This window comes from Amblyraja radiata, chromosome 24 (genome assembly GCF_010909765.2).
Source record: "Amblyraja radiata isolate CabotCenter1 chromosome 24, sAmbRad1.1.pri, whole genome shotgun sequence".
Taxonomy (NCBI): Eukaryota; Metazoa; Chordata; class Chondrichthyes; order Rajiformes; family Rajidae; genus Amblyraja; species Amblyraja radiata.
In genome coordinates, this window is record NC_045979.1 from 21,274,518 (window position 1) to 21,300,243 (window position 25,726).

General features: G+C 45.7%; 2 protein-coding genes across 2 annotated transcripts in view; both read left to right on the forward strand.

The window, feature by feature from the left end:
* Positions 1-361: 361 nt before the first annotated feature.
* c24h1orf194 (chromosome 24 C1orf194 homolog) lies at positions 362-10,493 on the forward strand. The gene is made up of 5 exons (XM_033042569.1): positions 362-605; positions 5,141-5,257; positions 6,862-6,974; positions 8,692-8,894; positions 10,246-10,493. Exons 1-5 carry the CDS (start codon positions 525-527, stop codon positions 10,314-10,316), a joined length of 585 nt encoding a protein of 194 aa, XP_032898460.1. The 5' UTR covers positions 362-524; the 3' UTR covers positions 10,317-10,493.
* A 6,213-nt stretch (positions 10,494-16,706) lies between these two features.
* LOC116986838 (SRSF protein kinase 1-like) overlaps positions 16,707-25,726 on the forward strand; it is a 53,890-nt gene continuing 44,870 nt past the window's right edge. The window contains exons 1-2 of the mRNA XM_033042570.1: positions 16,707-16,962; positions 17,052-17,112. Of these exons, the coding sequence (XP_032898461.1) occupies positions 16,947-16,962; positions 17,052-17,112 (77 nt within the window). The 5' untranslated portion in view covers positions 16,707-16,946. The remainder of the gene's footprint in view (positions 16,963-17,051; positions 17,113-25,726) is intronic.

Here is a 25,726-nt window from a genome sequence, read left to right on the forward strand (position 1 = left end):
GGCCATTCGACCCATCAAGTTAACTCCACCATTCAATCATGGCTGAGCTATCTCTCCCTCCTAACCCCATTCTCCTGCCATCTCCCCATAACCTCTGACACCTGTACTAATCAAAAATCGTTCTATCTCTGTCTTAAAACATATTCACTGACTTGGCCTTTACAGGCTTCTGTGGCAAAGAATTCCACAGATTCACCACCCTTTGACTAAATAAATGTCTCCTCGTCTCCTTCCTAAAAGAACGTCCTTTAATTTTAATATATGTGGTTATTTCAGTTTTTCAATCATTTTATACTGCCCTTATATTAAAATAAAACTGTGCAGGTGATCTTGGCGGAGCTCAGCAGGAGGCGGTAGAGTGAGCACCGTCGTGGCAACTCTCGTTGAGGTTCTGAAACATCGCAGCCTAGCAACGGATTGTGACTCCGACAACATAGGTCCCAGTAACCAAAGATCCTATAGGATCTTTGCCGGTAACAGCGGCCAGACTTCCCTTCGGAACTCTGCGGCCAGCGGGCGGAACCATGCCAGATACACGCGAACCCTTCCCCTTCCCCAGATATGAAAACGACGATGATTTCAGAGGCCGCAGAAAGGAAAGTCAGGTATTCCAACAACTTTAAAACTTTGATATCCCGCTCTTTGTCAAAATGCATATGCATTTTATTGAGAACTATTTTAACAACTATTTTAATACTTTTGTTTATAACTGAACTGTAAACACTGTTAAACGATTCGCTTTTTTTTTATCATGTGTAAAGTACCCATTTTCGCACGAAATGCAAGGTGTGGAATGTGAGAGAAATCTACAAAGATTAATAACCCAAAGTGGTAAATAAAAGCACGATGTCAAACATAAAATATATACTAGGATTTAACTATTTAAATCGCTTAAACGAGTGCTGAACGTCGCAACATAACTTCCAAATATTTTTCTCTTTTGTAAAGCAGACCAACCATTGCATGTTTTAAAGCCCTTGAATAGTTGTGGTGTAACTCTGAGCCCGGAATCATTTGCAAATGTTTTTTTTAAAGAACTGGATTAGTTTCTTAGCTGCGTTCCTTGTAAATAAAACAATGATTGCAACGAGATTATATTGCACGTACACTTACTCGAGGAGCAAGTATTTCAACGTTTTACAAATAACACAAGCTAGAGAACCTCAAGAAATAAGGCGAACCTCAAGAAATCACTCCCCAACTTCCACCAACATGTCTCCTGCTGCACCAGAGGACCTAACACCCTCGACCACTGCTACACCACCATCAAGAATGCCTATCGTTCTATCCCTCGCCCTCACTTCGGCAAGTCCGACCATACCGCGGTGCTGCTTCTTCCTGCCTACAGGCAGCAATTAAAGAGCGCACCCCCAGAAGTGAGGACAGCACAGAGCTGGTGGGGTGGGGGGCAGAAGAACAACTACAGGACTGTTTGGAGTCTGTAGACTGGGCAATGTTCAAGGACTCGGCAACGGACTTGAACGAATATGCCACAGTCGTTACAGACTTCATAAAGAAATGTGTGGAGGACTGCATCCCTACAAAAACCTTCCGAGTGTTTCCCAATCAGAAACCTTGGATGAACTTTGAGATCCGCACTCTTCTAAAGTCCAGACACAGGGCATTCACCTCCAACGATACAGTGGCCTACATGAAGACCAGATACGACCTTGGTAAGGCCATCAAAAAGGCCAAAAGGGACTTCTGCTCCAAGCTGGAGGATGAGACAGATGTTCGGCAGCTGTGGCAGGGCCTGAATGCAATCACCTCCTACAAGGCGAAACCAGGAGGCAGCTCGAATGTCGGTGAAACATCACTCCCTGATGAGCTCAATGCGTTTTACGCACGCTTTGACAGGGAGAATACTGATGTGCCTTCCCGATTCCCCATTCGCTGTGATGGCATTTCAGTCTCAGTCACAGAGGCCGATGTCAGGAAATCCTTCAGAGGGGTGAACCCACGAAAAGCACCTGGTCCTGATGGTATACCCGGTCGTGTTCTAAAAACCTGTGCGGACCATCTGGCGGGAGTTTTTACGGACATTTTCAACCTCTCACTTCTGAGGTCTGAGGTCCCGAACTGCTTTAAAAGGGCATCAATTATACCGGTGCCCAAGAAGAGTAAGGTGACGTGCCTCAATGACTATCGACCAGTGGCACTAACGCCGGTGGTGATGAAGTGCTTTGAGAGGTTGATTATGGAGCAAATCAACTCCTACCTCGACAAAAACCTGGACCCACTGCAGTTCGCATACCGCCACAACAGATCAACGGTGGATGCGATCTCGCTGGCCCTCCACTCCGCACTGGACCACTTGGACAACAAAAACTCATATGTCAGGCTGTTATTCATTGATTACAGCTCGGCATTTAACACAATCATCCCCTCCAAACTGGTTACCAAACTCGCAGAACTGGGTCTCTGCGCATCCCTCTGCAACTGGATCCTCGACTTCCTCGTCCACAGACCACAGTCTGTTCGTATTGGTGGAAATGTGTCAGCCTCGATAACAATCAGCACGGGAGCACCTCAAGGCTGCGTGCTCAGCCCCCTGCTGTACTCACTCTATACCCATGACTGCGTAGCGAACCACAGTGCGAACTCTATCATCAAGTTCGCTGATGACACCACCATCGTGGGGCGTATCACTGATGGGGATGAGTCAGAATATAGAAGAGAGATCGAGCAACTGTCCATATGGTGCCAGCGCAATAACCTGGCCCTCAACACCAGCAAAACCAAGGAACTGATTGTAGACTTTGGAAGGAGTAGGAGGGGGACCCACAGCCCCATTTATATCAAAGGGTCGATGGTTGAAAGGGTCAAGAGCTTCAAATTCCTGGGCGTGCACATCTCTGAAGATCTTTCCTGGTCCGAGAACACTAATGCAATCATCAAAAAAGCACATCAGCGCCTCTACTTCCTGAGAAGATTACGGAGAGTCGGATTGTCAAGGAAGACTCTCTCTAACTTCTACAGGTGCACAGTCGAGGGCATGCTGACCAGTTGCATCGTGGCTTGGTTCGGCAATTTGAGCGCCCTGGAGAGGAAAAGACTACAAAAAGTAGTAAACACTGCCCAGTCCATCATCGGCTCTGACCTTCCTTCCATCGAGGGGATTTATCGCAGTCGCTGCCTCAAAAAGGCTGGCAGTATCATCAAAGACCCGCACCACCCTGGCCACAGACTCATCTCCCTGCTACCTTCAGGTAGAAGGTACAGGAGCCTGAAGACTGCAACAACCAGGTTCAGGAATAGCTACTTCCCCTCAGCCATCAGGCTATTAAACCTGGCTCGGACAAAACTCTGATTATTAACAACCACTTTCTGTTATTTGCACTTTATTTGCAGTTTATTTATTCATGTGTGTATATATTTATATCATGGTATATGGACACATTTATCTGTACTGTAGTAAATGCGTTACTATTTTTCTGTGTGCTTAAGCAAAGCAAGAATTTAATTGTCCTATACAGGGACACATGACAATAAACTCACTTGAACTTGAACTTTAACTTGAATGTACAGGGCCTGGTGAGGTGGTACTTGTATAATAAAAAGGGAACTGCAGATGTTGGTTTATACCAAAGACACAATGTTGGAGTAACTCGGCGGGTCAGGCAGACCATGGATACTTGACATTTCAGGCAGTAACTCCAGGCGGGTCTGGAGACCATGGATACTTGACATTTCGGGTCTGCACATCTCATCAGTCTGTCTATCTTTGGTACTTGGAGTACTGCATTCAGTTTTGGTCACCATACTATGGGAATGGTGTCATTAAGGTAGAAAGAGTGCTGAGTAGATCTATGTGACTGAAGAAAGGTCCCCACCCTATCTGAAATCTCACAAATCCAGAAATACTGCCTAACCTGTTGAGTTAATCCAGCACTTGGTGCATTTTTATATGGGGAGGTTGCCAGGACTCGAGGACGAGAGGCAGCTACAGTGAGAGGTTGGGCAGGCATGGAGTTTATTCCTGAGAGCGCAGGGGGCTGAGGGGCGATCTTCTAGAGACGTATAAAATAATGAGGGAAATAGATAGGGTGAATGGACAGAAACTTTTCCCAAGGGTAGGGTGATCAAGAGCCACAGGACACGTTATTGTGATTATAACCAACTCTATAACTGACAATTGCTGGGATGTAGGTTGAATGTAAGTAGGGAAAGATTTAATAGGAAGTGAGCGACAACATTTCCACTCAGATGGTGGTGGGAAACAAAGATGGCAGCTCCTTGGTCTAATGCCTGACAACAAATGAAACGGAAAGGGAAGGAGTCCTCTCCTCTCCTTATCTCACAGCCTTGTGTCTTTTCATCTCCTGCATTTGTCCAACCATCTGCCAACATCCCCCTTCCCTCTCCTGTCCACCTATCACTTGCCAGGCATTGTCCTGCCCTCCTCTATTTTCCAGTCTGAAGGGATGGCAGCGGTAGAGTTGTTGCCTTACAATGCCAGAGACCCAGGTTTGATTCTGACCTCGGGTGCTGTCTGTGTGGAGTTTGTACGTTCTCCCCGTGACTGCGTGAATTTTCTCTGGGTGCTCCGGTTTCCTCCCACAGCCCAAAGACGTACAGGTTTGTAGGTAGACACAAAATGCTGGAGTAACTCAGCGGGACAAGCAGCATTTCTGGAGTGAAGGAATGGGTGATGTTTCAGCTCGAGACCCTTCTTCAATCTGAAGAAGGGTCTCGACCCGAAACGTCACCCATTCCTTCTCTCCAGAGACGCTGACTGTCCCGTTGAGATACGCCAGCATTTTTGTGTCTACCTTCGATTTAAACCAGCATCTGCAGTTCTTTCCTACAGGATTGTAGGTAATTGGGTTCTGCAAATTGTAAATCGTCCCTAGTGTGTAGGATAGTACTAGTACTAGTGCATGGGTGATTGAAGGTTGGCGCAGACTCGGTGGGCCGAAGGGCCTGTTTCCATGCTGTGTCTCTAAAGTCTAAAGGGTACTGACCCAAAATGTTCCCAGATAAGCTGCCTGACCTGCTGAGTTATTCCAGTATCTTTTTTGTTGTCTTTTCCTGTTCGTACCCAGCTCCTTGGGAGTCTTGGAAATTACCGTGTTAAATCGTTACGTTAACGGGTGATGTTGCCATGTCCTTCATGTTTTGCATTCTCCGCTTCTTTCAGAGTTTTCAGTACGAGCAGCCGACCCACTTAGCACAACAGGAGGACCCATGGCACCGGCTGCACGCAGCCGCAACCGTGGCAAGTGCCAACAAAGGAATCTACCTCTACAATCCCAAGGTAGAGTATAGAACACCTGAAACATCACGCTAACAGGTATAGAAGCAGCGCCCTAGGTGGCCGCTATGTGTATACATTGGGTATACAAGCAAATAATTTCACTGTGCCTTGTCACATGTGACAATAAAATATTCCATCTAAAAGTATGAAAATGCACACCTCAGTGACAGCTTCTTCCCGGCTATTATCAGGCAACTGAACCATCCTACCACAACTCGTGAGCAGTCCTGAATTACTACCTTCCCCATTGGAGACCCTCGGACTATCTTTGATCGGACTTTCCCGGCTTTATCTTGCACTAAACTTTATTCACGTTATTCCCTTTATCATTTATCTGTACACTGTGAATGGCTCGATTGTAATCATGTATTGTCTTTCTGCTGATTAGTTAGCACGCAACAAAAGCTTTTCACTGTACCTCGGTACACATGACAATAAACTATTAAACAAAACCATTAAACAATGGTCATGGCCTTCTGCCCAACAAAAGTATCACCAAGTTGCTGTCAATGGCAACATGAAATTCTAGAATCTCACCTCCAGTTGCTTAATATGAGAGTCATGGTGGTCATACAGCAGGGAAACAGGCCCTTCGGCCCAGGTGGACCATGCCAACCAAGATGCCCCAATTATGCTAGTCCCACCTGCCTGTGTTTGCCCATATCCCTCTCAACCTTTCCTATCCTTTTAAATGCTACTATAGTACCTGCCTAAAATACCTCCTCTGGCAACTCATTCTATACACCCACGACCCCCTGTGTGAAAAAAATTGACACTCAGATTCCTATTAAATCTTTACCTTCTCATCTTAAACCCAAGTCCTCATGTTCTTGGTTCACCTATTCTGGGTAAAAGACTGCATTTTTCCTTTCCATTCCTCTCGTGATTGTATACACCTCTATAAGATCACCCTTCGGCCTCCAGCAGTCCATGGTCCTTGCTAATTCCTCATAAATCTTTTTTGCACTCTTTCCAGCGTAACAACATCCTTCCTGTAGCAGGGTGACCAAAACTGCACACAATATTCCAAATGCGACCTCAGCAACATCTTGGACAACTGTAGAACAACATCACAATTTCTAGACTCAACACCATTACTGGTGAAGACCAAAGTACTGAAAGCCTTCTTGATCATCCTATCTACCTGCTGAGAGTAACAAAATAAGAGACATCATTCAGCCAACAGTGCTCATTGATTCAGCATGTTTGGCCTGACAGTTGATTATTTGATTTTTTAGCTAAACTTTTCCATGTTTATTGAATATTTTCCTTACATCTTACTATTCAAAATTAGATACAATATTTAAAATATCAACTCTCAATTACTAGCATTGCTTTAAAATAAAGGTAATGCATTTACCTGCAGTGAATTAAATGGAGTATTTAAGTCAACAGTTGGGACTTGGACCTATTTAGCTTTATCTACTTTGAATGGATGGAAATAATGAGGTTAGACGGCTGTAGATTTGGACATTGTGTCTGTCATATGGTGACCTATTTCAAAATGCCTTAAATATAGCTGAACATTTGCTTCTTTCAATTTACAGTTCAAACAGAAGTTGCTCTATTCACTTAGTTTTGATAGCTGCACATTGTTCTAATAGGCACCCAAAGACAGCCTGGACATTCATCTTAATGCTGTTTATGATCATTCAAACGCATTTTTGAAGCAGAAAAATGAGGTGATTCTTCAAAAAACTACTTGTGATCCTCAGAGGTGAGTGTTTTGTGATAAGTGTGTATTTGTGTTCAAATGATTTTCGTATACTGTAAACATGAACAATAACGAGAATGAATCAGTATTAAAACAATAATGATAGAAAGATACAAAGTGCTGGAGTAACTTAGCGTCTCAGGAGAACATGGATAGATTGTTTTGGGTCAGGACCCTTGTTCAGACTGATCAGCCTTTAAGATTTTAAGTGAGCAAACTCAAGTCCCAGTCTGAAGAAGGCTCCCGAGCTGAAACGTTGCCTATCCTTTTCTCCTGAGATGCTGCCTGACCTACTGAGTTACTCCAGCACTTTATCTCTCCTTGGTCAACCAGCATCTGCAGATCCTTGTTTCTACATTAAAGCAATAATGACACTGACTTGGGAAAATGACTTTGGCATTGATAAATGGTTGAAAAGTCTCTGCAGTCTAAAAAATACTGCTTATCCAGAAGTCTGAAGAAGGGTCTCGACCCGAAACGTCACCCATTCCTTCTCTCCAAAGATGCTGCCTGTCCCGCTGAGTTACTCCAGCATTTTGTGTCTATCTTCAATTTAAACCAGCATCTGCAGTTATTTCCTACACTGTTTATCAGGAAAGTGTATAAAGATTTATAGGGCTAGGTTGCAACTTTGCTATAACATTGTAGAACTGGTAGGCGTAAAATAACCCAATCAAAATACAAGAATAAACCAGGCATGATTAGTAAGTTTGCAGATGACACTGAAGTGGGTTGTATTGCAGACAGTGAAGATGGTTATCAGAAATTACAACATGCTATTGAACAGCAGGCAAGCGGGCTGAGGAATGGCTAATGACGTTTAATGCATAAGTGTGAGGTGTTCTTGATTCCCCTACCCTTGATTTTATACACTCTATTAGATCACCACTCAGCCTCCTGCACTCCAAGAAATAAAATCCTAGCCTGCCCAACCTCTCCCTATAGTTCAGCCTCTCATGTGCTGGCAACATTCTTGTAAATTTTCCCTGCGCTCTTTCCAGGTTAATGACATTCTTCCAATAGCAGAGTGACCAAAATTAAATACATTACTACAACTGTGGCCTCACCAGCGTCTTGCACAACTGTAACAAAACATCCTAACTTCTATCCTCAACATCTTGACTGATGAAGATCCATGTACTTAAAGACTTCCTAACCAGCTTATCTACCTTTCAGGAAACTAAGGGAAAGCAGCTAAGGTCCTGGTAAATCATGTCTGTAATCCTGGATCTCTCTGCTCTACAACACTCCCCTGGCCCTATCCATTACTGTGAAGGTCCTGCCCTAATTTGAATTCCCAAAGTGCATACCTCATACTTATCTGTATTAAACTTCATTACCCATTCTTCAGCCACCTTGCCCAGCTGATCAAGATCCTGCAGCAATTTTGGACAACCATCTTCACTGTCTACGATACCACCCACTTTAATGTCATCTGCAAACTTATTAATCGTGCCTGGTACATTCTCATCCACATTTTTGATGTTACAAACACCTTAATAATAATCTTAAACAAATATTTTGCATTTAATTCCTTGGAACAGTTAATTATTCAGCAGAATAATGAGCTGCTGGAATAAATTGCCAGCTGGAAAATTATGTGTTGATATTTGGAACATCAAAAATGGTGTAGCTAAGTAAAAGCAGCTAAGGTCTTTGTAAATCATGTCTGTAAACTTACATCTTTAGCTGTTTACTTGCCTCTCCGAATTATTTACAGAGGCTGTTGGCTAAGCACCAATGGACAATTACCTGAAGACGTGTTTCGCCGGAAAATAGCAAGGGACAGAGTGCAGAAAGATATTTGTGGCTGTGCCCACGATCACACAGAAACCAGCGCTATTTACGTACGAGCAAGATCTCCCCCAAGATCTTGGGTTTCACCCACAAAAGCATCTATTCATAGCATCTCTGGAGCAATAAGTGAGACACTATTTTTGTGATGCATGATCAGAATCAGAATAATTTTCTATGTGCTTATTCCTGCAGCATGTTTTACCTGACAGTTGGTTGCTGGCATGCATCTTTCTTGATGCTGTCATCCCAGATGTACCTTACTCTTCAACCCTGGGGCAGCTGGTAGAGCTGCTTCCTTACAGCGCCAGAGACCCGGGTTTGATCCTGACCTTGGGTGTTGTCTGTGGGGAGTTTGCACGTTCTCCCTGTGTCCGCGTGGGTTTCTTCTGGGTGCTCCTGTTTCCTCCCACATTCCAAAGATGGACAGGTTTGCAGGTTAATTGACCTCTGTCAAATTGCCCCTAGCGCAAGGGTTCCCAACCTGGGGTAAATTTGTTGATTCTGGATTTGTACATATTTTTTCTCATTGATTGACTGTGTTTGGTTCCGGTATACCGGTATCCGTTCATCAATAGTTGTTCATAAATAAGTGGAATAACATTGTTATGTGCTATTAAAGTTGCCAGGGGTAAATGGGACGAAAAAGGTTGGGAACCCTGCCCTAGTGTGTAGTGAGTGGATGCGAAAATGGGATAACATAGAACTGGAGTGAATAGGTGATCAATGGCTGACATAGACTCAGTGGGCTGAAGGGCTTGTTTCCATGTTGTATCTTTCAATCAATCGAGGACACAAAGTGCTCGAGTAAATCAGTAAATTCTCTGGAGAACACAGATAACTGACATTTTAGGTCAAGACCCTTCAGACTGATGATAGGCGTGAGAGCTGGAGAGAGGAGGGGCAGGACAACTATGACGTGATAGGTAAACACAGGTGAGGGGGGTGGGTTTGATAGGCAGATAGTTGTGCAAAGGCCAGAGATTAAAACAGGAGTGAGAGTTGTGAATTGGGAAGGCAGTAGGAATGTAGGCGGAGGGGAGAAATCAGTCAATCAATATAAACTCACATCTTTGCATCTTCTAGAAAGTTATTGTGAGATGGAAATGTACTGAAACTAGGTTTGTTAGATGTGATACATCAAGTGTGATTCTAATAATCCTTACAAAGTCATAGAGTCATAACCTCATAAAGCATGGAAACAGGCACTTTGGCCCAACTTGCCCGCACTGACCAACTATTTACACTAGTCCCACCTGCCTGTGTTTGAACCATATCCATCTGAACCTGTCCTATCCATGGATCTGTTCAAATGTTTTGTAAACTTTGCGCTGGCACTGGGGTAGGACCAGGGCTGGCTGCTGCTAGGACATGACAATCACATTCTTCTAAAGGAAAGGGTTGTGTTTTTTAATATGACCAGGAATGTCTTATATGCTTTGGACTTAATTTTTCATGTTCCTTTTACTTATTTTCACAGCAAGCCAACATACCGCGGCAACTAACGGAGGTTATTCCAGGAAAATAGACGGTGGTTTCTTTACAATCTGAATTAGAGGATGTTTCTGCATAATACTGAACTTAGATATTGTCAAGTCTTTGTTCATTATCTTCAATAAGACACTGTAATATTAAGAACAAGCTGTACTAGTACTGTGAAGTAGCATTGAAAGTAAGGACTTCTCCCCATGTAATAAGAGAATTAAATCACTAGAAAATGAAAATTCAGAATGTTGTCCAATGAAATTATTACCGTTGCGCTTTCTGGTGCTAATTCAGAGTCATAGCGTCATACAGCGCAGAAATAGGCCGTTCGGCCCAACTTATCCGTGCTGACCAAGATGGCCCATCCTCATCAAAGATAAATCTCTCCTGTTTCTTATCTGCTTGTTGGCCCTCAGTAATGTCACTGAGAATAGTGTTGGAGTCTGCATGCATGCTCACTATCACTGCAGCTCCATCATCTCTGTGTAGACAAGTTGTTGTTCGTATATCTGCCTCAATGGGACAGCTAGGATCTCAAAGTCCTCCAATCTGAAGAAGGGCCCCGACCAAAAATATCACCTATCCATGTTCTTTACAGATGATGTAAAGAACCCACTGAGATACTCCAGCACCTTATGTATTTTAAGTTTAGTTTAGTTTATTGTCACTTGTACCAAGGTACAGAATAAAGCTTTTGCAGTATGCCAACCAGTCAACAGAAAGTGATAGTAAGCATGCATGCAGACTCCAACACAAATGATAATTGTTATTACCATTATAAATGGTAAAGGCACGGGAGAATTATGCCTACCTAAGAGATTGATCTCTTTGGTAGGCATAATTCGCCGTCCCTTTCATCCACAGTACATGTAAAATGCGAAAGTATGTTTAACTCGCGTGCCGTCGACGCTGCTTCAAGCCTTCAATGACAACGGTGTATAAAGGCAGCTGAAATTCTGCCGTTGTACCATGGACTGCGTGCATGTGCTGCGTGGCAACGTACTGCGTATGCACAGCACAAGTTTCTTGGCGGGTTTTTCAAACATGGATTGTCAATATCTTAATAGTATCTTAAGAAACAAAGAGAGAAGAATGGAGTTCGTGTACAAATAATGTGGAAAGTAATTTTCTTTGAGCTATGTTTTTAAATACTTTATTAAGAGATAAGGCTTTTGAAGACAAATTACTTTATAAAAGTCTACTGACTGCCTACCAGAGAGGAGAACAATGTGCGCATGCGTGGCTTTTTAAGATTTTTAAAAGCCGACTGACTGCCTACCCTGAGTAATTACTCAAGGCACGTGCCTGGTTCCAGGTAACTTTCTCAAATATATTGAGCCACTAGACCAGGAGCAGACCCATTGGGCCCATCCCCCAACGCAATATTCCACCTCTGACCCATAGCCCCCAACTGCGCAGGCGCAGTTGACGGGTTTCCGTTTTGACGCCAGAGATCCCCGATGTGACGCGAGTCACGGCAGCCCTTCCCCAATTTTGGGATCCCATTGTGACGTCATTGTGACGTCGAACGAAGCTGGCGGGCAGGGCAAGTGGAAAAGTCGTTTTGTAAAGTGGTTTTTGTAAAGTTTAAAATGTCAACAACTTGTAAAATATACCATCATCTGAATAAAACTTGGTTTATTTACATCACAGGACAATGGTGAGTAAGGTGGGCCAAAAACTGTAGCGCTATCGTGTACTGTTTCGGGAACACACGCACACACATACAAACAAGATGAAGTTTAGTAATATATATATAGACCAAGTGGGACCTGCTTAAAAAATAAATCCAATTCCCTTGCCCATTACAATGTTTCAAATGACAGGACTCAGTGTCGGGGAAGCGGTGGGCTTGAGGCGGGGGCTGTCGGGGGGAGGGGCGAGTGTCCTGGTACGGGAGGGCTTGAGGCACGGGTTGTTGGGGGGGGGGGGGACGACGACGACGAACCTAATGGAGCCGGGGGATGGGGAGGGCTTGAGGCGGGGGCTGTCGGGGAGGCGAGCGTTCTGGAGCTGGGGGAGGGAGAGGCCAAAGGTACCCGGCACGTCCTCTCCCCGCCCCCGGTCCCCGTACCAACTCCAGCCCAGGGCCCGGGGGGCAGAAATTAAAATAGAAGGAAACTTATCTGTGGAGCCGTCCAGTTGACGTTGTGACGGGAGAAAAAGATGGCGGCCTGAAATTGTGCAAAGGCCGTGCTGAGGACCCGTGGGGTGTCTTTTGTGACACCTGTCAAGTAAAGACGACAAGTGGTGGCGGGGCAAGTGGAGGCAGGGCACGTGGGGCGCTGTTTTTTAAAAAAGTTTTAAACGACAATAACGTAAAATTTACCATCAATCTGAACTAAACTTGTTTAATTTAGATCACATGACAACGGTGAGTAAGGTGAGCCAAATATTGTAGCGTTTTTGTGCAAATACAAACTGGGCAAACAAATGGACAAACAAACAAGATGAGAGTTTTAGTAATATAGAGATATATAGATTCAAAATCTGTTCGCTTAAAGAGAGCATGGAAACTCCACACAGACAGCACCGGAGGGCAGTAATGAACAGGCGTTGGGGGAGTGGTGAGCCACCCCAGTCTATATCCTTCTCTCTCTTAAAGGCTCATTGTCTCGTTCCTTCAAAAATAACACAGTCGATCTCTAATTGCAAAACTATTTAGCTCACACCACCTCATTAAAAGGCAAATACATCCTCTCTGGAATATTTTTATAGAAATAAGTTGCACCTGCCAGTAGAATCAGTTAGACCTCTGCATCTGTAATTGTGGTTTGCGTTAATTAGACTTTAAATGCTGTTCTCATGATCATAGACAACGGTAACTATCCTAATTTTAATATGCTCGCCCCAAAAGCTTGATCAACTGATATGGGACAATCTATGTGTGTCAAATCTACTGAAGGTGTGTTTCTATTTGTAGGTTTGCAGATACGTCCCAGCTTCATAAATTAGGTCAAGTTCAATTTGGCATTAAAAATACTTCTGGTCAAAAGTCTGAGAAAGCTTTTTCAAAAGTTTGGATACACTTAAAATCTCTGTGGAATCATCTAGCAGAGTACCAGTGAGTTTAGTTTAGAGATGCAACATGGAAACAGGCCCTTCAGTCCATAGAGCTCATGCTGACCATCTACATGCCCTAAAGCATATTCATAAAACTGATAAGATTTTGAGACTTCAGAAGTATCATGGCCATTACTACTGACCCGACCTTGCAGTTTAGGATTTGCCACTTCGTACAGTCAAGGCTGTTTTAATTAAAAGGACGCAGAGGGCTGGAGTAACTGAGCACGTCAGACACCATCTCTGGAGAACATGGATAGGTCTTCTTCTTGCGTATGGCGTGCACAGCCTAAAGTTGTAGGACAACTTGTTCTATATGATCTTATTTGATTGTGCACGCCAGATTGATTGCATTCATCGAAACAGGGCGGACCACGTGAAGGTTGCAATCTTCCACCCCATAGGGGGGTTGCATGTAAGGTCATCGGGTCATAGGGCGTGACGCACGGAACAGCTCAATCCCTGTGGAGGACATGGCGGCCTCAGTATACACTGTTAACACACGAAACGCATATTTTCTTTCCTGTTAAAAACAGCCAAAATGATAATTTTTTGCGCAGTAAATAATTGTGGGTGCTGTCATTGAAAGCGGGAAGGTATCATGTTTAAACTGGTGTTATCTCATGGTGTAGCGTCTTTTACAATCCGCGACTAATAGCCGCATTCATTGTCGTGTCCAGAGAGACAGCACCATCTCGATAAGCCTTTGCTAAATAAAACAAACTCAGAGCACTTTGATTGAAATATTGTTGGGTTATTTTTTTTGAGTGACTAAGCGCTCAGAACCAAATGCTCTAGTATCTTTGCTCTGAACCTGAGCACCAAGGTGCAAGCGGCCGAAGGAGCGCATCCCTCGGGACAGCCCCCACTCTCGTCCCCGGGGTCAGTGCTGTCCGGCCACGGCCGCCCTTTGCCCCGTCTCCCCTTGTGGGCCGCTCTGTCGGGCTGTGGGTCAGCAGCGCCCACACACGAGGCCGGGTGAAGCGGGGCCGGGTGGAGCGGGGCCGGGGCTCCGGGCAACGTCAGCTGCAGCAAAGTTGGGGACGATCTGCTCCCTCCGCCCACCCAGAGTCACCCCGACCTCCTCCTCTCCCACCCCCCAACCTCCCCCCTCCCCACCCCCGGCCACGGGAATAGACGGCCCGGGGTCCGCGAGTGTGCAACCAGTCCGGATGCTGGGCTGGCAGCCATAGTAAATGCTTACCTGCAGTTCATCGCATGTACTCCAATTGGCGTTGCGTGGCAACAGTACGGGTCATGGGTCGTGACCTCGACTGCGTGCAACCTCCCTATGGATAGGTTACGTTTCGAGTCGGGACCCATCATCAGACTGATCTTTACCTGACTATTTACCCTTTAGACTTAGACTTTAAAGATACAGCAAGGAAACCGGCCCTTCGTCCCACTGAGTCGGTGCCGACCAGCGATCACCCCCCCCCCCCCCCCCCCCCACACCCTCGGGACAATTTACAATTTTTACCAAAGTCAATGAACCTACAAACTTACATATCGTTGGAGTGTGGGAGAAATCCGAAGCACCCGGAGAAAACCCGGTCAGGGGGAGAATGTGCAAACTCCGATGCTTACACCAGGAAATGACACTTTAAAAAAAAATTTATTATTTATTTCGAACAGAATAAAAGAATAAAAAGCAAGTGTGAAACAGCATACAAAAAAACAAAACAAAAATATTTATAAAGTGTTATAAATAATATCTATAAATAAATGAAATCACATGTGTCCGAAAAGGAGCAGGAAGAAGCCAAAGCTTATTAATTCCCACCCCTTATTCAACTGCTTGTAATTATCATACAAATTTAGCAGCTATATGTACACCATATGTACACCAGCCACTATATGTACACCAAATTATTTACATTTGAACTAATCAAATATTTACAAAGCCATACAAAAAGAAAAAAAGAAAAAGAAAAGAAAAAACCCTCATATACTATACAGTATCTTAGTCATATATACAACCCATCACTCTATAATCACCCTTCCCAATACAATCAGTATAGAAACATAGAAATTAGGTGCAGGAGTAGGCCATTCGGCCCTTCGAGCCTGCACCGCCATTCAATATGATCATGGCTGATCATCCAACTCAGTATCCCGTACCTGCCTTCTCTCCATACCCTCTGATCCCCTTAGCCACAAGGGCCACATCTAACTCCCTCTTAAATATAGCCAATGAACTGGCCTCGACTACCCTCTGTGGCAGAGAGTTCCAGAGATTCACCACTCTCTGTGTGAAAAAAGTTCTTCTCATCTCGGTTTAAAAGGATTTCCCCCTTATCCTTAAGGTGTGACCCCTTGTCCTGGACTTCCCCAACATCGGGAGCAATCTTCCTGCATCTAGCCTGTCCAACCCCTTAAGAATTTTGTAAGTTTCTATAAGATCCCCTCTCAATCTCCTAAATTCTAGAGAGTATAAACCAAGTCTATCCAGTCTTTCTTCGTAAGACAGTCCTGACATCCCAGGAATCAGTCTGGTGAACCTTCTCTGCACTCCCTCTAGGGCAATAATGTCCTTTCTCAGATTTGGAGACCAAAACTGTACGCAATACTCCAGGTGTGGTCTCACCAAGACCCTGTACAACTGCAGTAGAACCTCCCTGCTCCTATACTCAAATCCTTTTGCTATGAAAGCTAACATACCATTCGCTTTCTTCACTGCCTGCTGCACCTGCATGCCTACTTTCAATGACTGGTGTACCATGACACCCAGGTCTCGCTGCATCTCCCCTTTTCCTAGTCGGCCACCATTTAGATAATAGTCTGCTTTCCTGTTTTTGCCACCAAAATGGATAACCTCACATTTATCCACATGATTCACCCAATCTATATGTAGATTGAAGTCACCCATTATAACGGTTTTGCCTTTGTCGCACGCATTTCTAATTTCCTGTTTGATACCATCTCCAACTTCACTACTCCTGTTAGGTGGCCTGTACACAACACCCACCAGCGTTTTCTGCCCCTTAGTGTTTCGCAGCTCTACCCATACCGATTCCACATCCTCCAAACTAATGTCCTTCCTTGTGAGTATAACAAATATCTCACTCACAATCACCTATCCTCATCCCAATATCCTTTTAAACAAGTGTTTTTGTACTGAAATTTAAACTGAATTATGCTTGTGCTGGTGGAGGGTGTGAATGTGGGTGTGAATGAGGGTGTGAATGTGGGTGCGACTGACAGATGTCTTCAAAGCTCTCCAGGCGAGAAGCTGTGACGTAAGGTGGTGTTGACGCCTGAAGCGTTATGAACGTTATGACGCATGGGTGCTATGACGTATTCATCTCATCAGAAAACGTCAGCAATATAGAAACGTCAGCGATGGAAATTACGTCGACGGTCTAGGGAACGTCATCAGGTGAGCGCCATCTCAGTACGGGTGCCGCGCGGGAACTGGGAGGACCTGACCCATCTTTGGTACAAGCCGGAGCCCTCAGCGAGGCAGGTGCTGTGCCCGCCCCCTGGCGGTGGGAGGTCGAGCGGATCCCAGCGAGAGAGAAACGAAACCCTGGCGGTACGCGTGCGTAGTACTGGCGGCGGCGGGAGCGAGCGGACGTTGGGACGCGCTGGTTTGCGCGTGCGCGGCTCGGCGCGGCCAGGACCGGGCTCACCATGAGCTCCCGGAAAGGTGAGCGGTATCTCTCTCCCGTCCGACCGACCGGCCGGCGCTTGCCCCCGGCCCACTCTAACCCGCCATCTCCCCCTTTGTCTCCTCAGTGCTCGCTCTGCAGGCGCGCAAGAAGCGGAGCCGCGCCAAGAAGGAGAAGGTGCCGAAAAAGTGAGTGCTCCGGGGCCGGGCCTCGCCTGGCTCTCCCCTCAACCCTATCCCCCTGGTTGCGAGGTCCTCCCCTCATCCCCCCCCCCCCCCCCCCCCCCATTCCCTTCTTCCCCCACCCCCACCCCCATCCCCACCTGCTGCACCAGGGCCTGGCTGGCCTCTCCTTCTCCCCCTTTCCCTGTCTCACCTCTCTCATCTCCACCTTCCACCCCCCATCCCATCTCACCCCCCCATCCCATCTCCCCCACCTACCCACCCCCCCCATCCCATCTGCCCCACCCACCCCCCCCATCCCATCTCCCCCACCCATCCCATCTCCCTCACCCACCCCATCTCCCTCACCCACCTCATCTCCCCCACGCACCCCCCCATCCCATCTCCCCCACGCACCCCCCCATCCCATCTCCCCCACGCACCCCCCCATCCCATCTGCCAACAAACCCCCCATCCCATCTCCCCCACCCACCCCCATCCATCTCCCCCACCCCCCCCCCCCGATCCCATGTCCCCACCCACGCCCCAGCATCCCATGTCCCCACGCCCCAGCATCCCATGTCCCCACGCCCCGGCATCCCATGTCCCCACCCACCCCCAATCCCATGTCCCCACCCATCCCATGTCCCCAACCCCCCCCATCCCATGTCCCCAACCCCCCGCATCCCATGTCCCCAACCCCCCGCATCCCATGTCCCCACCCCCCCCCCACATCCCACGTCCCCACCCCCCCCGCATCCACACCCCCCCGCATCCCACGTCCCCACCCCCCCGCATCCCACGTCCCCACCCACCCCCATCCCACGTCCCCACCCACCCCCCCATCCCACGTCCCCACCCCCCCCCGCATCCCATGTCCCCACCCCCCCGCATCCCATGTCCCCAGCACCCCATGTCCCCACCCCCCCCCGCACCCCATGTCCCCACCCCCCCGCATCCCACGTCCCCACCCACCCCCAATCCCACGTCCCCACCCACCCCCCCCATCCCACGTCCCCACCCCCCCCCCGCATCCCACGTCCCCACCCCCCCCCGCATCCCATGTCCCCAGCACCCCACGTCCCCACCCCCCCAGCATCCCACGCCCCCGCATCCCACGTCCCCCCATCCCACGTCCCCACCCCCCCGCATCCCACGTCCCAACCCCCCCCCGCATCCCACGTCCCCACCCCCCCCGCATCCCACGTCCCCACCCCCCCCATCCCACGTCCCACCCCCCCCGCATCCCACGTCCCCACCCCCCCCTCCATCCCACGTCCCCACCCCCCGCATCCCACCCCTCCCCGCATCCCACGTCCCCACCCTCCCCCCGCATCCCACGTCCCCACCCTCCCCCCGCATCCCACGTCCCCACCCCCCCCCCCCCGCATCCCACGTCCCCACGTCCGTCCCCCCCGCATCCCAAGCCCCCCCCCCCGCATCCCACGTCATCACCCCCCAGCATCCCACGTCCCCAAGCCCTCCCTGTTTCCCCCATCCCCTTTTCCCCATGCCCCCTCCACATCCCCATCTATCTTCGGGGATGATGGAGGAAAGGTTATACTGCATTGTAACTCAAAGGTTTGAATTGGTAGCGTCTCTTAATACGTCTAGCTAATGCAAACCCTTTAATTAAGGTAGAATGGCGAACAACTTTTGCTTCTAAGTTTATTCACTTTCATTAAAACAGATTAGATTTATCTGTAGGTAGACACAAAATGCTGGAGTAACTCGGTCTGCAGAAGGGTCTTGTCCCAAAACGTCACCCATTCCTTCTCTCCAGAGATGCTGCCTGTCCCGCTGAGTTACTCCAGCATTTTGTCTACTGTCGATTTAAACCAGCATCTGCAGTTCTTTCCTACACAAGGTTTATCTGCAAATGTGTCTAATAATTGTTTATAGAGACACGCCACTGCAGATGTTGGAATCTTGAGCAAGACACAAAGCTGGAGGAAGTCAGGTCGGGCAACATCTGTGTAGGGAATGGAGAGGCGGCACTTCAGATTGGTACCCTTCAGACTGATTATATCCTTCTTTTCCCCCAACTAGTCGTGCTGAAGAAGAAATATCACCTATATGTTCCCCCACAGCCTGACCCACTGTCTATCTCCAGCACTTTGTGCTTTGTAATTAATTTATATTACCTTGCACGATTTCCTGTGTCCTTTTCTTGCTTGAGTGACTATGAGCACCTTGCTCTTGACAATAAGATATCTTGCAAGGACACAAAGTGCTGGAGCAACTCAGCAGATCAGGCAGTATCTCTGGAGAACATGATAGGTAATGTTTTGGGTTGAGACCCTTATTCAGACAGAGTTGCTGCCTGAATTGGTGCGTTACAATGGGACTTTGTGTCCCTTTGTGTATTAACCAGCATCTGCAGTCCTTTGTTTCTACAGGAAGAGATCTTGCATGTTTTTGTGGTGGAAAAGGTATAGTTGGGAAAATGCCAGTATTTCACTAGATTGGGTTTTTTTCTCAGATGGGCCTTTTCTCCAGTTATTTGCTGGTTGAATATCTAGGTAGTTTATTTGATGTCTGGAAAAAGCTTGGGGATTTGTGCAATTGAGATGGCCAAGTATATCATATTGGAGGATACAATGCTGGTATCAGGCGGACGAGCTGGGCAATGTCTAGAGTGAAGAAATAAACTTTAAAAAGTCCAGATGCTGGATATCTGGAATAAAACCCAAATCTTGCTGTTCTCGTGTTAAGTGGCGTGCGTGGAATGAGAAGCAGTTCACGTATCGTGTCCTGGACTTTTCCTCAGGACTGGAGTGAGAAAACCTCAGTTTGGACAAAGGATCTTTGACCTGCAGAGTCAAAGTTTCCTTTGTTCTCCACCACACTACTGCCGAGTACTTCTCAAATTGTGTTTTTTTCATGTTTCTATCATCTGTGGTCTCTTTTTAACCACTTGAGCTGACCTCCTTGTTTTGGATAATGGATAAAGTAATGGCAGGACATTAATGGTACAGACCCAGGATAAATGGTCTTTAATTGGACATGAAGCAATGCCGATAAAAGTAGGCCTGTACTTTATGGGATTGGCATCTTTTGTCACTTTATCCAATTCTGCTGCATTTATATTTGAAGATATTGTTGCAATGGATGGTAAATTTCTGTAGAATAGTAACAAAGAATATAGTGCGTTCCTCAAATATGAGATCATAATATCATTGATGTCATAAACAGATTGTTTCAACTGATTTTTGAGGATTTTTAAAATTACTTTTCAATTCACGACCTTGTTTTATTCTGTTACAAACTCGCATTTTACTCCTGTCTTCCATCCTGCCAATTGAGCTCATCTGTATCGGGCCCATCCACTTGATCCCAAGACCTACATACTGCTGATCATCTAACATCTCCCTGGCCCCAATGTTAACTGATATTGTTAATGGCTTCTCTCTGCCAGATAAGGCTTCCTTCAAATCTGCAATCATTTTCTTGCAAAGAAAATTCTTAATTCTTCTGTCCCTGCAAACCTTTACGTGGTCCCCCTTTTTTCTCTCGCCCCTATCTGGATGATCATTTTTAAATCATAAATGATTTGTATTCTAGGATGAGGTTTTCCTTGTCTTTTTCTCCATATATAGAATTTGATATACTTTGGAATCACTTATGACCTTATATTTGACGCAGTTCCTATTCCACAATGTCCAGCTGAAAAGATCTGTTCTTATCTATCCAGTTTTAAAGATGTATAGTGACATTTTATTAAAGTTTGTTCAGCGGAAATGTTCTGATACATTGTGGAGTTTTACTTGTGGTTGGCTTGATTGTATTCATGCATAGTGTTGTCTGATTTGAGTGGATAGCATGCAAACAAAAACTTTTCACTGTAGCTCAGTACACGTGACAATAATAATCCTAAACCTAAAGTATGCAGGAGGGTGGACCTTATTCTTCCTGTCACTGTGACTTACCTAGTGAACCATTGCCATATTGACTACTCCTGCCATATTGACTACCCCGTATCATAAGGGGCTAATTTTTTCTGCAGACTAAGGGTTGGAATTGCAGGAACAGATTGCTTACTGTATTAAACCATTAAGTCTAATAATAAGGGTTATATTAGAGGGGAATGTAGGCGACTCAAGGAACGTAGGACAAGGTTTAAGGTGAGAAGAGAAAGATTTACCAGGAACCTGAGAGGCAACCTTTTCATTCAGAGGGTGGTGGGTATATGGAAAGCTGCCAGAGGAGGTAGTTGAGACGGGTACTTTCGCAGCATTTACAAGATACTTGAGATAGACAGAAAGTGCTGCACTTACTCAGCAGGTCAGGCAGTATCTGAAGAAAAAGGATGGGTGACATTTTGGGTCGGGACCGATTCGATTAAGGGAGATGTACAAGGCAAATATTTTTACACCGTGGTAGGTGCCTGGACAACGCTGCCAGTGAGGAGGAAGTGGGAGTTATGGGAATAGATACACTTGCGGCTATTATGAGGCATTTGCTTCTGAATTAGCACCATTTAAAATCTTGTTTAGTTTGGTTCCATTTCAGGTTCACAGTGGATGACTGTTTGCACACATTGAAATATGCTTTCTGAAGTTTATTCATTCACATCAATTAATGTTTCTTTTTAATTCAATGTTTCCAATATAATCTGCCTTTGTGTGTAAGCAAGTTTCAATTTTTATTTATCACTAGTCATTAACGTGTTGAATAATTGTGGCTTGAGGTCAGATCCTTCTTGGGCCCTGTTATCACATCCTGCCACTTTTGTTTCCATTAATCCTACCCTCTGTACCTTGCAGCTCAGTAAATCTCCCAGCCAAATTCCATTAATTTTAAACTTAATGAAAACCTGTATTGAGCGATGTTATCAAATACTATATGGATGTTGACTATAAATATCTATGAACCTTTGCCTGAGTGCCACAAGGTCTATGTGCAGATGGTCAACATATTTGGCAGCGCAGCGGGTAGAGTTGCTGCCTCGCAGAACCAGAGATCCGAGTTTGATCCTGATCTGCATGCTTTTCCTCAGGGTGCTCCAGTTACCTCTCCTATCCCAAAGATGTGCGGGTTTGTCGGTTAATTGACTTCTATAAATTGCCCCTATTGTGGAAGGAGTGGATGGGAAAGTGTTTAACACAGAAATAGTGTGAATGGGTGAACCATGGTTGCCGTAGACTGGGTGGGCCTGTTTGCATGCTGTATCTCTAAACTGAATTAAATATTAATGCTCTTTAATTGTTGTCTCCAGTTATCTACCAGCATTCCACATTAAGTTAAATAGATGATATTTTTCTAGTTTTCCAATTTTCTGCTGATCCGCATCATTGTTAATTCTAGACGGAAGTGTCAACATAGTTAAGATTGGCCAGTTACTCGTCAATGGGGAGGTCTTTGAAAACCTTGCATCATGTTCACCCATCATAGATGTGGATAGGATGCCACTAGTAGGAGAGTCTAGGACCAGAGGGCACATACTCCGAATAAAAGGATGTACTTTAGAAAGATTAGGGGGAACTTCTTGAGGCAGAGGGTGGTGAATCTGTGGAACCTGTTGCCGCAGATGGCTGTGGAGGCCAAGCCATCTGGTATTTTTAAAACAAAAATTGACAGGTTCTTGATTGATATGGGCGTCAAGGGTTATGGGGAGAAGATAGGAGAATAAAGTTGAGAAGGAAAAATAGATCAATCATGACAGAATGGCAGAGCAGACTCTGGGCTGAATGGTCTAATTCTGCTCCTATGACTTATGAACATAATTTCTGTGCATGCTGCCGTTTGTTCGCTTCTGATTAAAGATGCCTTGATTTTTTTTTTAATTCTCAACATTTTCTGATCCTTCCACTGCTTAGCCCCTCCTGATCTCAGTCAATAATGCCCCTCTCCCACTTAGGAAACCTGAACGGAAACCTCTGGAGACTTTGCGCCCCACCCAAGGTTTCCGTGTGGTTCCCAGAGGTTGCAGGTGGTTGCCGGAGGTTTCAGGTAATGGAAGCATGGGGACTGACAAAAACCTCCGGGAACCGCACGGAAACCTTGGGTGGGGCGCAAAGTCTCCAGAGGTTTCCGTTCAGGTTTCCTAAGTGGGACAGGGGCATAACTCTTTCCAGCCTTGTCCATTGCCTTTCGTTGCTGGCTCTGAATGCAGGTACTCCAGTGTTGGCAATGCCATGCCCTGAGGACCTGAAATTTCCTCTCTAAGCCCCCCCCCCCCCCCGCCTCTTTATGCCTCTATTAGGCATTGCTTATACCTATTAAACAATAGGTGCAGTAGGCCATTCGGCCCTTTGAGCCAGCACCGCCATCCAAGATCATGGCTGATCATCCACAATCAGTACCCCCATTCCTGCCTTATCCCCCATATCCCTTGACACCGCTATCTTTAAGAGCCCTATCTAGCTCTCTCTTGAAACCATCCAGAGAACCGTCCTCCACCACCCTCTGAGGCAGAGAATTCCACAGACTCACAACTGTGAAAAAATACTTACTCATCTCTGTTCTAAATGGCTTACCCCTTATTCTTAAACTGTTACCCCTGGTTCTGATCTCCCCCAACATCGGGAACATGTTTCCTGCCTCTAGTGTGTCCAAACTCTTAATAATCTTATATGTTTCAATAAGATTCCCTCTCATCCTAAATTCCAGAGTATACAAGTCCAGCTGCTCCATTCTATCAACATATGACAATCCCGCCATCCCGAGAATTAACATCGGGAAACTACGCTGCACTCCCTCAATAGCAAGAATGTCCTTCCTCAAATTTGGAGACCAAAACTGCACACAATGCTCCAGGTGTGGTCTCACTAGGGCCCTGTACAACTGCAGGACGACCTCTTTGCTCCTATACTCAACTCCTCTTGTTGTGAAGCCCAACATGCCATTGGCTCAGTGTCAAATTAACTATTTAAGGAATTTTAAGCCAGTTAGTTTAACATCACTGCAGCCTATAATTAAATAAAGGGGATGAATACCTGAAAAATTGCAGATGGGTCATGACTGTCAGCCCAAATTGTGTTTTACTATATTAAAGGCACATTGCAAATTCCTTGGCTTCAAAATCAAAATGATTATATATGAAGGATATATGAAACAAAAACAAGTTGCTAGAAATACTCAGCAGGTCAGTGGAAACAGAATATGTTTCAGATTGACATTTGGTTAAAAAGTTAGATTACTCTGGTGATCCATATCATTAAAACCTTTAGGTACGTTGTGAAAATTGCTTTGAGTTGAACATGCATGGCAGAACACCCAACATAATATTGCTTTTTATAGTCAATATAAGGCTTCTCCCATAAAGTCACAGGCAAGTGCTATTGCCCAAAATTCCAATAGGGGAGAGGGTGGGAGCAATGCCTTTGGACATCGAGGATAAGTCGTTAGTTTATCTCTAGGCATGGTCTTTGTCAGCTTTGTGATGGGAATGTTGCATGTCCAGGTCATAAGTGTAGGAACAGGCCCTTCGGCCCAACTTGGTCACACTGACCAAAGTGCCTCACCGACACGTCCCACCTGCCTGTGTTTGGCCTATATCCCTCTAAACCTACCCTATCCATGTACCTGTGTAAATATTTCTAAAACATAATATTTGGTGTTGGGCAAGGGCTGCTTCATTATATTTGAAATACTATCCTAGACTATTCCATCATCAGCTGAGAAAGTATGCAGAGCCTAAGAAGGTTTCCGACCCAAAACACCACCTGTCCATGTTCTCTTGAGATGCTGCCTGATCTGCTGAGTTATTCCTGCACTTTTCGTTTGTAAACCAGCATCTGCAGTTCCATGTGTCTAAATTTGGTGTTTAGTCCCACATGGGAATATCTTCCACAGTGCAACACCCCATCAAAGTGTCTGCTAACGTTTGGTGCTCGTTAGTGGACTGAGTGGGACTTGAACCTCAGTCTGACAGGGCTGGGAGTGGTTCTAACGGAGGCACTGCTTTCAAATCTCAACGTTTTTGTAATGTCATGGTGTGGAAACAGACCCTTTGGCATAACTTGCCCACACGGACCAATATGTGCCATCTACATGAGTTCCACCAGTCTGTGTTTGGCCCAAACCTGTCCTATCCATGTACCTGTCTAAATTTTTCTTAAATGTTGGAATAGTACCTGCCTCAATTACCTCCTCCAGAAAATCGTTTCATGCACTTACCACCCTTTGTGGGGAAAAAGTTACCCCTCAGTTTCCTATTAAATTTTTCCCTACTCACCTTTGTCCTCTGGTACTTGACTCCCCTACTCTGGAAAGGAGAGTGTGTGTGTGTGTGTGTGTGTCTCTACCCGATCTATTTCTCTCATGATTTTGTCCATATCTATAGCATCTCCCTCATCCTCCTGCGCTCCAAAGAATAAAGTCCTAGACTGCTCAACCTCTCCCTATAACTTAGGCCCTAGAGTCCTGGCAACATCCTCATAAAAATGCCTGTATTTCAAATAGAAATACATTAATAAGGATAAAAAATTACAGAACATAATTGAACCTGAATTCTAAATTTTCATTCTGAAATTCAGTAATCCAATGGATATACCTGTCGAGTGGATTTCAAATTTACAGCTATGTAAGAGATATACTGTCCTCCTCAGCTTCCAGTCAAGTAATTTGATCTCTTATTGAAATGAAAACAAATTAATTTGCGTAACATTTTTGACACCGATGGAATGTTACAAAAAAA